We start from the raw sequence: 13,747 nt of genomic DNA on the forward strand, positions 1-13,747 counted from the left end.
CAGCATGAGAAAGACTCATCTTTCTGTAGGACAGAGAAACACTGCAGTGATCTACCCTCTTGTGCGTACTTGTAGTTTATATCAGCTGATCCTTCAGATTTCCTCAGTGTCCATGTCGCTGTGGCCTATTAGGAAAACCTTGGCTGTAGGAATGTTTTCCGAGTGGGTATCGCTGCTTTGCTCAGTAGCTCTCATCTTCTGCATTAGGAACATTCAAAATTCTGAAGCGCTGGGCCAATTAAGCATTTCAGCCAATCATAGTAAATATCATAAGTTGTACCCCCCCCGTCCCCTCCCCCTCAGTGTGTTGTTCATTTTTCAGTAACCCGCAGAGCAAATAAGGCTCTGTAAAAAGTACAAATGTTCAAGGACTGCAATGGAAAAGGACAGGTCCCTGGAGCTTGCTGAGCTTGTATCCCCTGTTCCCCTTCCAAAGGTCATGTTTCCTGGCAAGACAACCAGCTGGAGTGTTACTGTCTGCTGTGGTCAGAATACCAAACACCACGGATGTGAGTGAAGGGAAGCCAAATACTTGGTGTAGAGAAAAGGTGGATGAAATGTTACGTAAAGTGTCCCAATTGATTGCGCTACTTTTAAAATCAGGATGGAAATATTTTCCCAGACTATGCACTGTCACAGAGACGCCAAAACAACAAAATACAGTCTCCAAACAGAGCGAAATAACTTCTGGATGTTGAAATGACACTTTATTCTTAAATTACGAACCATAAAACAAACAAAAAGGTTACTAAGCAAAAAAAAAGGTTACACAATGATTTATTCTTCCAAATGGAAAGTTTAAAACTGAGCCGATGACTGAGGCATGTAAGAAATAGAAAACCAATGCAACTTGAAACTTCTGCAGGATGACCAATAGCAATGGTATAGATTTGTTCTCTTACTCCCCCAGACATAATATATAAGAGGGTTTACAACCATAAGAAATGCACAAACACAAAATTAAAACATTTACTCAAACTGAAAACATCAATTCTCCACATCCTGCCAACCAGTAGTGTTTAAGTAACTCTCTCTTCAAACACGCACAGATGAGAATACACATTTATTGAGAATACTTTAATCTGGGACACTAACATGGAAGCTTCAGAGGCATCAGCAGCTTTAAAGGCACAATGCTGCTACTCCACAGTAAAATGCCAATTCTTCAAAGCTGGGAAAAGTTTTACACATTCATTAAAACATCTTAGTTGTCATAAAACTGCAGGCGAAATCAAACACAAAATCTTGGCATATAGCCAGATAACCTCAGGTTTCCAGATATTCTAGATTGCTAATCATTAAGTGTCAAATTTACAATCCCATACAGCTTAAGAGCATCGTGTTGAAAATGTTTCCGTTCTTCATCATGAACAAACTATATTCTTTCTTTTCAAACCACAATTAGCTCTGAAATGAAAGACACTTCGAAAAAGTTCAGTTAAATTTAAAACTTTAAGAAAATGCTTCATAATTAGTTAAATGTGAAGGAGACTGTTGAAGTAAGGTGGAGGCTAGGAATAAGGTATTAAGGGTTAAATTCTCTGCACGAGTAGGCAGATGACTTGAGCTCTAATGAGCTCATTTCTGCGTGCTATGTTAGCTGAGAGAGTTAAGTGCAGATGACCAGAATGCAGCCGTTCATAATGGCTGAGTTCCAAAATCCCATTATGCCTTCTTTCACTGGAAGTCACAAATCTGACTGGGGCTAACACTCTGCCCCCCCTCTGGGTGTTAGCTAATAAATGTAAACAATAGGTAGGTTTGGCCGAAGTCACTTTTAACTTCCACTTGCCAGCCAGTAGTGCACAGACTGATTACAGCCAAGTCTGTTGCACCTCCCTCAAATGATGTGCTGAACAGAAAACGCTGTGTATTCATCTGTTTACCAAGCTGTACCTTCTCTCTCTCAGAATGAGAACACTCAGTTCCAGAACATGAAAACAAACTTCTGCTGACTCTGTATTTTTGTGATGAGACTGTTAGAATCACGCAGATACCTCCAGATCATTGTGATCCCAGAATGGGGCACACAAATAGAGGAAAACGTGGTTCTGTTTATTACTGGATGTGTAGTGCATCATTTCTGCAGAAAGTATTCCACCTCCATTTGATCTGTGACCAAGTGAACGACAGCATAAAGCGAGGAACAAATTAATGAGGAACACAGCCATTTGGTGATAATATATTAATGATCGCTTCACACCTCAGTCACTGTACACTGGCCATCAGGCATTCTGGACCTTCCACTGCTACTGGATGAGGGAGACGGGGAGGCAGACTCTGAACGAGGAGTGGCTCTGTTCTCTGGATTCAGTCTTTGTCTCCTTGGCCTACCCTCCCACGGCTCCACACGCTCTCCATCTCCCCCGTTCTCTTCTTCATCCTCCTCATCCTCATCATCACTCCAATCTCCAGAGCCAGACTCATCTACAGAGGTGTGAGGGTCAGAGGACCTGGAAGGTGAGGCCTCCTCCTCCTCATCTTCCTCTCCTTCCCCAGCCTCAGACCGCTCATGAGAAGGTGTGGGCCTGGGGCTGATTTGCAGCTGGGAGAGAGCATCCTCCAGAGGGGGGCTAGTACTGGGGCCTGGCTGACCACCGAGGGAAGTGGGAGGTCTGGCAGGAGCTGAAGGGGCTGATACAGTAGAAGAGATACCTGTAACCTGTTGCTGTATATTTGTTAGTGTGGTATCAGCCCCATCAGCAGAGTTCTCTCTACTTGTAGCCCCCACGGCCCCACTAACACCCTCAGTGTCCAATCGCAGTCCTGCCACCCCCTTCTTGGGAATGTCTAAAACGTCTCTTTTCATCTTACGTCTGCGACCGTGCTCATTACGCCTATACTGCACCATGTTCTCCAGGTCAGCTACATACAAAAAACCAGCAATGAGCATTTCGGCTGTCTTCTTACCCTTGGAGAAAGCGTCCTCCAGCTCACGGCTGGTTCGCTCATCATACTGCCACCAACCATTACGCCCCTCATAATACCAAGCGTGATCACTCGCTGCCCCACCTCGACCTCCTGCTGATGCTTTCAGCTCCTCTGGAGAGAGAAGTGTAGGCCTTTCCAGGAAGTCATCAGGTACTTCTTGTCTACAGAGAGCACATCGTTTGCTCTGCCAAGATGCTCCCTTTACACACAGGAAACAGAAGACGTGATGGCATGGCAGTTGGACTGGGTGGACGCAGCTCTGCAGACAGATGGCACACTCAGGAACTGATAGGGCTGGGGATGAGTTGCTGGAGCCAGAGCATGATGATTCTGCACTGTTCCCACTTCCACCACCACTGTTGCTGCCTTTCTTGCTGGATGGGAGTGAGCTAACAGAGTGGTCTACCTCTCCACAACTAGCCATCATGAGGAAGTACTGAAAAAAAAGACAAGAAATATCATAAAGGGAAATGTTACAATGAAGGTGTTCTACCCATTTGTTTATTAGTAGTGTTAATTTCAAAACAGATGTATATTGTGTGAAATTATTAATATTACTGGAGATATTATTCTGTGGCTATCATGCCTAGGTAAATGAATATATCTTTCAATGAAATGGACACTATGCAGCTGATTTTTTTTATTTTTATTGCTGTCATGACTTCACTTAACACAATGTTACTGTCACAAATTAGCAAACAAATAAAAGGCTAAATAAAACCAGCTTTTAATGTTGTCTAAAGGTACACTGGTACCATCACAAAATTCAAATATACTATCCATTTTGGACTTACTGGAATGAGCTTAGTGCTGATGTATCATCAGGAGAGCTGTTCGACCTTGAAACTTGCCACTGTCAAAACGAAAAGAGAAGTGAGCGAAAATGTGTTTCATCTTAAAATACATACAACTGTTCGGTACAATAACAAGCCATTTCTTATATGCATACATTTCCTCCCAATCAAACCCTTCAGCTCTGGCGTTAAAACCGATTACTTACAGGTTGGGATTAATTCACTAGTTATAAGTGAAACCTAAGAGGTTACTGTGTGTGATACAAAAGGCTGCTCAGTTACCTCACAACAATCAGTGAACTGTGCTTTGTGACTTAAACCTTCTATCGTTAAAGCAGGGCTAGTTACAAGCACATTATTTAATTAAATTTAACAGCTAACGATGTGATGGTTATAATACTCATAATAACTATTAATAGTATATATAAAAACTTGTCTGGCTGATTACCCAGCAGCTGGTCAAACAGTACCGTTTTACTTGTAAAACGAGTCGAACAATAACGACACAGAGGCTTTTCTCGACTGACAAAGCTTCCATAACAATGAAACCTGTTGTAGTTAGCTAGCCCTGGCTAATCTGACGGCAGCATTGTGACTCCAGCAAATAGACGGCGTTCATTTGATGGCGCTAGCTTATTTTAGCAGGGGCGACATAAAGAGTCAGAAGACGTGTTTTTCTCACGACACAAACACCGCAACGACCGTACACGTACCGTACCGCTGTGTTGAGCTGGTTTTCGTTACAATTCTTTTGATGGTACTAATGTCCAATTCTAATTTGCCCACTTCTGCTGTTCACTGGCTTTGTTTTCCTACGAAAAAGAAGCTGAGACAAAGACGACGACGCAGCCGTACGAACTGACGCAAATCAGACGTAAAATCGCGCGACCATTATCTTCGACGCATGACAACTCGGTAGTCTTCCGGTTTGCTCGTGGCTAGAGGACGTTGGTGTCACGGAAGAGAGGGGCTCCGAAGGCGTTTCAATTTTCACTCATTTCAGTAGCTGAATCAACATTCAAGAAGATGTTTTCCCGTGCTGTGAGACCTACCGTTAGCCTCGTGCGGGGCTTGGCCACCTCGTCACAGAACAACGCCAAGGTGGCGGTGCTCGGGGCTTCGGGCGGCATAGGCCAGCCGCTATCGCTACTACTCAAGAATAGCCCCCTGGTGAGCCACCTCTCCCTGTATGATATCGCTCATACACCCGGAGTGGCTGCAGACCTCAGCCACATCGAGACGAGGGCCAAGGTGACCGGCCACATAGGCCCCGACCAGCTCGGCGCTGCGCTGCAGGGTTGCGACGTTGTGGTAATTCCAGCCGGCGTGCCCAGAAAACCAGGCATGACCCGCGATGACCTTTTCAACACCAACGCCAGCATTGTGGCCACCTTGACCGATGCCTGCGCCCGCACTTGCCCTGAGGCTCTGATCTGCATTATCTCCAATCCCGTCAACTCCACCATCCCGATTACATCAGAGATCATGAAGAAGCATGGAGTGTACAACCCAAACAAAGTGTTTGGTGTCACAACCTTGGACATTGTAAGAGCTAACACCTTTGTTGCAGAGCTCAAGGGCCTGGATCCTGCTCGTGTTAATGTGCCGGTGATTGGAGGCCATGCTGGGAAGACCATCATTCCTCTCATTTCCCAGTGCACGCCTAAAGTGGAGTTCCCTGCTGACCAGCTCTCCGCCCTGACTGAAAGGATCCAGGAGGCCGGCACAGAGGTGGTCAAGGCCAAGGCTGGAGCTGGATCTGCAACCCTCTCGATGGCCTATGCTGGCGCCCGCTTCACCTTCTCCGTCCTGGACGCCATGAATGGAAAAGAGGGAGTGGTGGAGTGTTCCTTTGTCAGGTCTGAGGAGACAGAGTGCAAGTACTTCTCCACACCTATCCTTCTGGGGAAGAACGGCATCGAGAAGAACCTTGGCCTCGGCAAGTTGTCCGCCTTTGAGGAGAAGCTGGTTGCTGACGCCATCGGTGAGCTGAAGGCCTCTATCAAGAAGGGCGAGGATTTTGTCGCCAACCTGAAGTGAACAGTTGACCCCCTTAAAAAACAGCTGTGATTGAGAATTTGTTCAGTCTATTTAAAGGCATCTGGCTAAATTTCCATCTGTCAGTGTCTCCTCTGTCGTTTTTGATTTAGACTCATCTTGATTCAGATACCATCCTTTTGAACTTGGTTGTATTTGTCATGTATAATTAATGTTCTCTTCTCAAACATTGCTTTATCTTGCACTTAAGATTTGTGTACATACTGTAATGTTGTAAAGTACATTTAAATCAGAATTTCATATATTTTCATGTGCAACCCCACATTAGTGGAGACTTCTCTGCTAAATGAATGAGGAGGAAATACTGTCATGCCTGATGCAAAATGCAATAGATGCTGCTGTTGAGCAAAAATAATCACTCCACCAATAAACAGTTTAGCTTTAAAATGTTTCTTTATTTATTTTTGCATAAAATGGCTTGAATGGGTACACCCAGATGTGACTATCCTACATTTCATATCTCATATTCGTTTACTTGTTTAAACTGACCAAATTGGGTTATGGATTATTCAAAAATGCACACAAATTTAATAACGCACTTTAATAAATTCAAGTATATTTTGCCAGAGTAGCTTCAGCTACAGAAAGATGGGCTCCCAGTATCTTTTTTTTTTTTTTAAAGTAAGTTTTTAAGGCCATAGCTTCTTACTACTGCAATCAGATCTAAGCCAAATGGAGAGTGTGGCATCTGTGTACTGAGTTTCACTTCCTATATGAGATCAGCTAATACTTGTTTGGATTGCACAAGATGAAGGTGAAGGGGCAAAAAAGAGAGATTAAAGCAGTCACAGGTACAAACCCATTATAGTTTTATTTGACATACAAGTGTTTTGGTTTCTAGTCGGAGCTGTATTGAGAGCTTCTATTTACACAAGAAAAACCAGTGGTAGATTAGATTTATCACTTATCTGGATAAAATTAACATTTCCACCAGACATGCATACACTTGAAACTTTATGACCATAATCCTTTTATTCATACCAAGCGGGTTCCCCTTTAGCTGGACACACCAGATAGTTTGCTTACAGTGAATATTCTAATGATCTTGCAAATACTGCAAAGATGCAGTTGCCTACAAGGTAGGTTGCCCTCAGCTGTAGTGATTATGAAGATGTCACGAGATGGAAAGAGCAAAAAAAAAAAAAAAAAACCCTCACTTTTTATTTTTATTTTTTCTTTACAAAATCTGCACCAAATAAAGAGATCTAAAGAACAAGAACAACAATAATGAGAATTCTTCTACATAATGCTGGAAAATCTACATTCAAAATCCAAGATGCACAATGTTGTACCAGAGCCCTATTAAATAACCATTTCAACAAACGTGTAATGTCTTTGTCTCTCATTACATTTCTCTGACAGTCCTCCACACTGTCACAGACAATTCTCAGTGTTCTGCAGTCCCAACAGCAGTCTCAGCAGTGTCTCCTGGACTTTTCATAAAAGACGCTCTCAGCGGTTGAAGAGGAGCTGAAAACAATAGTGGCTCCAGCCTTTTGGCTGAATGTGCCCCGTCCTGCTTGTGCATAAACAGTATATTCAAATCATACAGGTAGCAGCAACACCCCTGCAGAGAGAGGTTGTGAGTGGGGCAAACAGAGGTGAGGGCGGGGAAGTTTTGGAACACGAAGGATGGGAAGATGACAGAAGTAAGGTGGTGAGGCATTGGATGTTATCTCCCCCGAGCACTACTGGATAGGGCCGTCTACAGGTGAGACTAGCTTTGTCTCATGGCCTCTGCGGTGCCTGTGCTCTGTTTTGTTCCTGTTAACAGAATCTTCACGTTCACCCGTGTCTCTCTCCTTCTCTCGTTCCCTTTCTCTCTTCCTCTCCCGCCTCCCCTCCTGATTCTCCTTATCTTTCCGGTTGTTGCGATTCCTTCCTTCTCTCCGCTCATTCTTCTTCCGTCCTGAAAATTAAGAAGATCAAAAAAAATTAAGATTTACAACGTCAGTGGATTGTGGGAGGTGTCAGTAGAAATGACTGCACAAGTATTTTCACAAAGGAATTTGGAATAAAAATATTGTTAAAAACTGCAGTAAATATAGTAAGATGTCAATAATATTTCAAAAGATTGTCCTGCTGGGAAACCTCTGTGAAGTAAGAAATGCCAATTCCAGAAAGTATGCACTTGAAAGTAAAGCATTGTGCGCAACTTTCATTTACAGTGCAACATGCTAAGGCTCTCACTAGATGTCAGTGTTTAATCAGCGGAAGCAGCTACACTGTCGGGTCTATCAGCTGTTGCAGCCCTCTCCGTGTGTGATGAGTAGACCTTTGTCCAAAATAGAAAGCCTTTAAATAAACCCCCAATTTATCTGTTCTTGCAACACCATCTCATAAACAAAACAGAGAATTTTGGAATGTTGAAGGTTTATCTCTGCTCGAGCCATAGTTAATAATGATAATAACAAGATCCAGCCGCAGGGAGTTTTGGAGACAGGACCTGCAAGTGAAAGCAGAGGAGGCCCTTTCCTGTTGTTGTACTGCTGCCGCTCATGTGTGAGTGGAACGGAGCAGCACGGCCTGCTCGGCTGTTGGCTGGCAGGTCGGGGATTGTGAAACTGCTGAAGTCGGCAGTAGGCAGAGACACAGGGAGAGGGGAAAGAGAGATAAAGTGGGAGAGAAAACGAGATCCCTGTCTCTCCTGTCCGCTTCACGTTCACCCCCCAGCCTTCCTATGCTCATCATCTCCCACTCCGTTCATTAATCAAGGCAGGTGTCTGCTTGGACCAGGGATCAAGTCTGACCCACACATTTTGAGCTTGTGATATGAAGCTCTCTCTGCCAGCTGTGTTTAACCTTCTAGAAATAATGAAAGAACAAGAGGACAGGAGACAGACACCACAGTGAGCAAAAAGTAAGTAAAAAAAAGAACAAATTATTGCGAAGACAGGTGATTTTAGTGATGGATGGTTGGATAGATGGACGGATGTAGTAATCTGACTCACTGACTCATTCGGGGTATGCCCCCTGTCCTCTGTAAACACAGGAAGTCCCCTTTGCTCTCATTGTTTTCTCTGCCCTGACACCATAACTATTTACAAGTTCAGTGGATTAGTCATACTGTAGCCCCTGTGCTTTTGTCGAGCCAGAAGAGAAACCTAATCCATGCCAGTGTTGAGATGATTACGAGAGTGTTTATCAAACCAACCTGCGTTTGGTTAGTTGGAACAGTTTCTGATGGGCCTTTTGTAAACTGTGTGTTGACATGTGTATAATGGTCCACAAATGGGACACCTTAAGAGGTTTTGGAACATTTTCAACCGACATTTAGCACATTCCCAAAAGTCAAGTTTTGATGAAAAATATCACAGAGTCTTAAAAGACTTTCAGTGAAGGATTTTTTGGCTGTGGGGAAAACACATGAAACACTTCCAGTAGCGTCATAATGTGGAACTTGAGCACATGGGCCATCAGCTTTCTAAACCACCGTGAATTTAGCTTTTCTTTGCACAAAGACTGGAAGCGATCGGAAATGGTAATTTCTGAACAATGCAAAGGTTGCTACTTTTTTGGAAATAAACTGAACGTAATATGTAATTTTTTTTTTCTGTTTGTTTCAGGATTTAAATTCGTGGCATGCATTATTTGGTGAGGTTCAGAGGCACTGACCGGCAGATTTTTAAACCTTATGTCAAGTCCTAGGGGCCAGAATTGGTCCAGCAAAGACTCCAATCTGCCCCACTGAAAGGAGTACATAGGTTTTGAACTTTTAGCTGTATTTTAATACATTTTACAGCTTTTCCTATTAATAAAGACCTCCCCCATTGCCATTCAAACTGTGCCAAGGTAGATAAGAAAAGATTTTCTGTAAATTAACCACAAAAAAAGAAAAGGAAAATAGGTCTTTTATAAATATAGACAGTCTGGATGATTAGTTAAGTATCTTTATGCTGACAGAAATGAGTTTCCTTTGATCCAGCCCACTAAAGATCAAAGTGGTGATAAAAAACGAGTCTGACATCCCTGCGCTAGATGATCAAGTTAGCAAGCGAGCAGTGTCCTGGCATCTCAGCACATAGCTGGCATGCTTGACAGTCATATACATTTTGATATAGTGTTAAACCGTTAGTAGTAGCTACTCTTTACGGCTGAGCCAGTTGTGGTAACTGCCACAGCTGGGAAGCAATGGAAACATTTATGATTATATGACATATGACATTTCTGGCAAATCTGGATCCAGTAAATATCTTGCCTGTAACTACTCTCAAATTCAACATAAGACGCCACAGATGACAAACATTTGTCTTTTGTTGTAAGTTTCCTGTAATCTATCATTAAGGATCATCTGGAATATATGCAAAAAATATGTGAGTTGGCATTTACAGGAGCTTTATAAGGCTCTAAGATTAATGCTGCTCTAGTCCAGGAACATGGGATATATAGGTTATAGCTTAGGGAAAGCTGGGCACTGAGGCAATCATATTTTAGGGGAGGGCTGTGCAATCCTATGCGCCCCTCTGGAGACACCTCTGTTATCAGGCCATGTTATTCCCTTTGAAATGCCTGCCTGTACATTATAAGTTAGTGTAGATCTGCTGAGCTAGCTATGATATAACTGCAAGAAATCTGTTACAACATTGTCACAAAGGACAGGATTCAAGAGGGCTTTACTGACTGCATACACAATACTCTGTGTGTGTGTGTATGTGTGTGTGTGTGTATGCTGGAGCAATAAGTGAGCAAGCATGCTACACTAAAAATATCAAAATAAAAAAAACAAGCAGAAGTATAGAGTGGTGAAGGAGGAATAAAAATCACAGACCGTATTAGATGACTCTATAACTGTGGTGAGAACAGCAGACAGACAGAGATCAAATGAGAAAGTTAAGGGGCAGTGAGGGTAAGGGGAGGTTTGTGTCTATGTATGTGAATATTTAGTGGGGGCACTGTAGGTTTTATGGTGGCACATCCCCTGTGGCAGGCGTTCTGTCGTCCGGGGAGATTTTGGCGAGAGCCAGGCGGGGATTATAGGCTATGGGCTGTCCCACAAGTGGAATGTTGGCTGCATGGTTGGCAGAATGTCATGGGGGTCTGTGGGTGTGTGTAAACCTCCGCCCTCGCTGACTGCTTGCTGTTAGTTGGCTCAACTGTCTCTAATATGCATGAGTGTCACTGAGGGTGTGTATACTGGAGTAAAAGGGGGGCTAAGGTCCATCCAGCTACAGCGATAGTGAGGTGAACTGCAGGCTAATTGAAGGACAAATCAGACATTACAACTATTGAGAGAGAAGGCAGCAAATGAGGTTGTGTATGTCAACATCAATAATTTAGCTGTGAGACTTAGCATGTCTGCTTCCCCACAGTTTTACACCTCTTCCGATTTTATATCACTAATTTAAAAACAGTGCTTAATCAGACCCAGGTGGCATTTGGGATTTTGAAATTGTTCTACAATAGCTGACACCTTTAGAGATCAAAAGCTTTTTCCCCCTAATATCAGTCATTTTGAAACAATGCATATGAACTGTGCTGTGATTGGACACATACAATCTATCATGCATACACATATTTTGTATATATTTACATTTATTTGATTATTTATATTGAAACAGGTTTTAAAGAAGTTGCTAAAGTTGTCGTTGGGTTAGTTCTTTGTTGCACTGCAGCATGTGACAATTCAAAGATATACTTAGGCTAAAAAAGTCGCTCGTGGTCAAGGTAGCCATTCGTGTTACCTGAATCCTTGTTGCTTGCACGAGTGGCAAAAGTACAGACATTCTGTACTTAAGTAGAAGTGTAGATACTTGTGTTAAAAAGTACTGTTGAAGTACTGATTCAACTTCTTTACTCAAGTAAAAGTGAAAAAGTAAAGTCTCTGAAATGTACTCAAAGAAAGAAAGTAAAAAGTAGCTGCTTAAAGGACAATTTTGCCATCCATTTATATGCACAGGTAATAGGACCACAGGTAAATGCCTGGAATGCCACATTACCAGTCCATTCCTGGGGGCACGTGAGAATGCAAATGTCAGCACGGTTAGATGGGACAGTAAGCAGTCTTTAACCTGCCCAATCTTGATCTAGTACACCTGAGTGTTTACATACTACCTCCTGCCATGTGCTACATGTGAGAAAGGGTTATTTTTGACAGTTTCCTGGGATGAGTTGCGCAACGTCATCTGAAGATTACATGCAAAATTATGAACACTTACCCTGCAAAGTACAGCACAGCCCTCTAACTGGTTTAAACATAAAAAAGAAGAAGGAAAATTATCTTGCCAACATGTCAACATTTACTGATTATGCATGCCCGTAGCCTTTTATGAACTGATTAAAGGTTCTGTCGCATATTTCCTAGATTTAATACACAGACATTTGGACACAAAGTATCACAAGAGTTTAGGTTTGCGGTACAGATGAGTGAAAATAAAAGCAAGAAGAATAAGGAGAAAGAAGAGCAATGGTAAAGAAAAAAAACACAACAGGGTCAGGCCAGATTGGATGAAATGAGTGAAGGACTTAGTGTTCTAATGTGGAAGAGTAAAACAATGTACTAAGAGAGGCAGGAACAGAAGAGGAAAGAAGGGGGCGGAGGGGCAAAAGAAGAAAGTGCAAAAGAGGAGAAAAGGATGAGGACAAGAGGAAGGATGTATCAGTGTCAGAGAGCTGTTGGAGGATTACTGGAGGCTCTCTGAAGTCAGACCACTGACCCTCTAGCGTGTGCAGAACGTAAACGGCGGGTAGAGGATACACCGAGGCAGATAATTAGCTCCCACGCACCAGGGTTTCTCTTCGAGCTGGGGCAACCGGGTTATCCCACAAAGGAGCAAAGTCGATAAGAAGGGTCTGTACTGTGTCTGTGCACAGATCTTTCTTTCTTTCTTTCTTTCTTTCTTTCTTTCTTTCTTTCTTTCTTTCTTTCTTTCTTTCTTTCTTTCTTTTTCGTTCTATCAGTAGGTAGAGTGGTGGCCCCATGATCGGAAGGTCGGGGGTTCGATTCCCCTGAACAGCTACCCTGAGGTACCCCTGAGCAAGGTACCGTCCCTACACACTGCTCCCCGGGCGCCCAATGGCTGCCCACTGCTTCACTGAGTGAATGGGTTAAATGCAGAGAGGGATTTTCCCCACGGGGACCAATAAAGTACACTTTCTTTCTTTCTGTCAGTGCGCCCCAGGGTGGCTGTGGCTACAATGTAGCTTGCCATCACCAGTGTGTGAATGTGTGCGTGAATGTGTGGATGACTGGATATGTAAAGCGATTTGGGGTCCTTAGGGACTAGTAAAGCGCTATATAAATACAGGCCATTTACCATTTATCTGTCGCTCTGTGTCTCTGTACCCCTTTCGTCAGTCTCTGGGTACATCAACAGATCCGTCGACTCTACGCTAGACTCTCGGCACCGACCCCAAATGACTGGGTGCGCTAGCTGGGAGCTTATATAGGGGTCTATGTTTTCTTTGGTTTGTTGGGGAGTGTGTGTGTGTGTGTTGGGGATGATGATGAGGGGATAGATCAGTGAAAAGATACAGATAGGAAATGTGTGAGAGAGAGACAGAGGGCACATTTCACAGTCTGCCTTACAAATCACGCCAACTCAGTATACTGTCTTCACAAATTACCACTCTGAGTAATGGCTGTGTAGTTATTTCAGTGAGACAATGCTGGTATGTGTGTGTGTGCCTGCATGGAAATGTGAGTATGTGCATCTATCGCTCTTGTTTGAAATGGAGAATGGCATATCTATATCTGGAATTGTTTGTGCCTGTGTTGCTTTGCATATGTGTGTGTGGGAGAGAGTTATTGCATATGTGTGTGTGGGAGAGAGTTACTGCATATGTGTGTGTGTATTGGCAGCTGTGGGGATAAACCAATACTGATCCCCTGGTCGCCGCGTGCCTCCCAGGGGGAGGATGTTGATGTTGAGCTGGCTGTTTCTGCTCCAGAGTCAACTGCTTTTTTGCTGCATCACACACACACACACACACACACACACACACACACACACACACACACACACACA

At 43.3% G+C, this 13,747-nt stretch overlaps 3 protein-coding genes across 4 annotated transcripts in view; 1 reads left to right on the forward strand and 2 right to left on the reverse strand.

Moving 5' to 3' along the window:
• Positions 1–688: 688 nt before the first annotated feature.
• Positions 689–4,586, reverse strand: LOC102295432 (E3 ubiquitin-protein ligase rnf146). Of its 2 annotated transcripts, none has more exons than XM_005944550.3 (3): positions 4,439–4,586; positions 3,726–3,784; positions 689–3,367 (listed from the first exon to the last, which is right to left on the reverse strand). In XM_005944550.3, exon 3 carries the CDS (start codon positions 3,356–3,358, stop codon positions 2,198–2,200), a length of 1,161 nt encoding a protein of 386 aa, XP_005944612.1. In that variant the 5' UTR covers positions 3,359–3,367; positions 3,726–3,784; positions 4,439–4,586; the 3' UTR covers positions 689–2,197. The 2 variants fall into 2 exon arrangements, with proteins under 2 accessions (XP_005944612.1, XP_005944613.1); XM_005944551.3 differs by having other exon boundaries at positions 4,444–4,572.
• Positions 4,587–4,619: 33 nt separating this feature from the next.
• On the forward strand, positions 4,620–6,170 carry mdh2 (malate dehydrogenase 2, NAD (mitochondrial)). Its single transcript, XM_005944553.2, has one exon. It carries the CDS (start codon positions 4,752–4,754, stop codon positions 5,763–5,765), a length of 1,014 nt encoding a protein of 337 aa, XP_005944615.1. The 5' UTR covers positions 4,620–4,751; the 3' UTR covers positions 5,766–6,170.
• A 176-nt stretch (positions 6,171–6,346) lies between these two features.
• Positions 6,347–13,747, reverse strand: part of rspo3 (R-spondin 3) — a 14,386-nt gene continuing 6,985 nt past the window's right edge. Inside the window, exon 6 of the mRNA XM_005944555.2 lies at positions 6,347–7,692. Within this exon, the coding sequence (XP_005944617.1) occupies positions 7,472–7,692 (221 nt within the window). The 3' untranslated portion in view covers positions 6,347–7,471. The remainder of the gene's footprint in view (positions 7,693–13,747) is intronic.

This window comes from Haplochromis burtoni, unplaced genomic scaffold (assembly GCF_018398535.1).
Source record: "Haplochromis burtoni strain Fernald_Lab_line unplaced genomic scaffold, NCSU_Asbu1 Contig_391, whole genome shotgun sequence".
NCBI classification, from domain to species: domain Eukaryota; kingdom Metazoa; phylum Chordata; class Actinopteri; order Cichliformes; family Cichlidae; genus Haplochromis; species Haplochromis burtoni.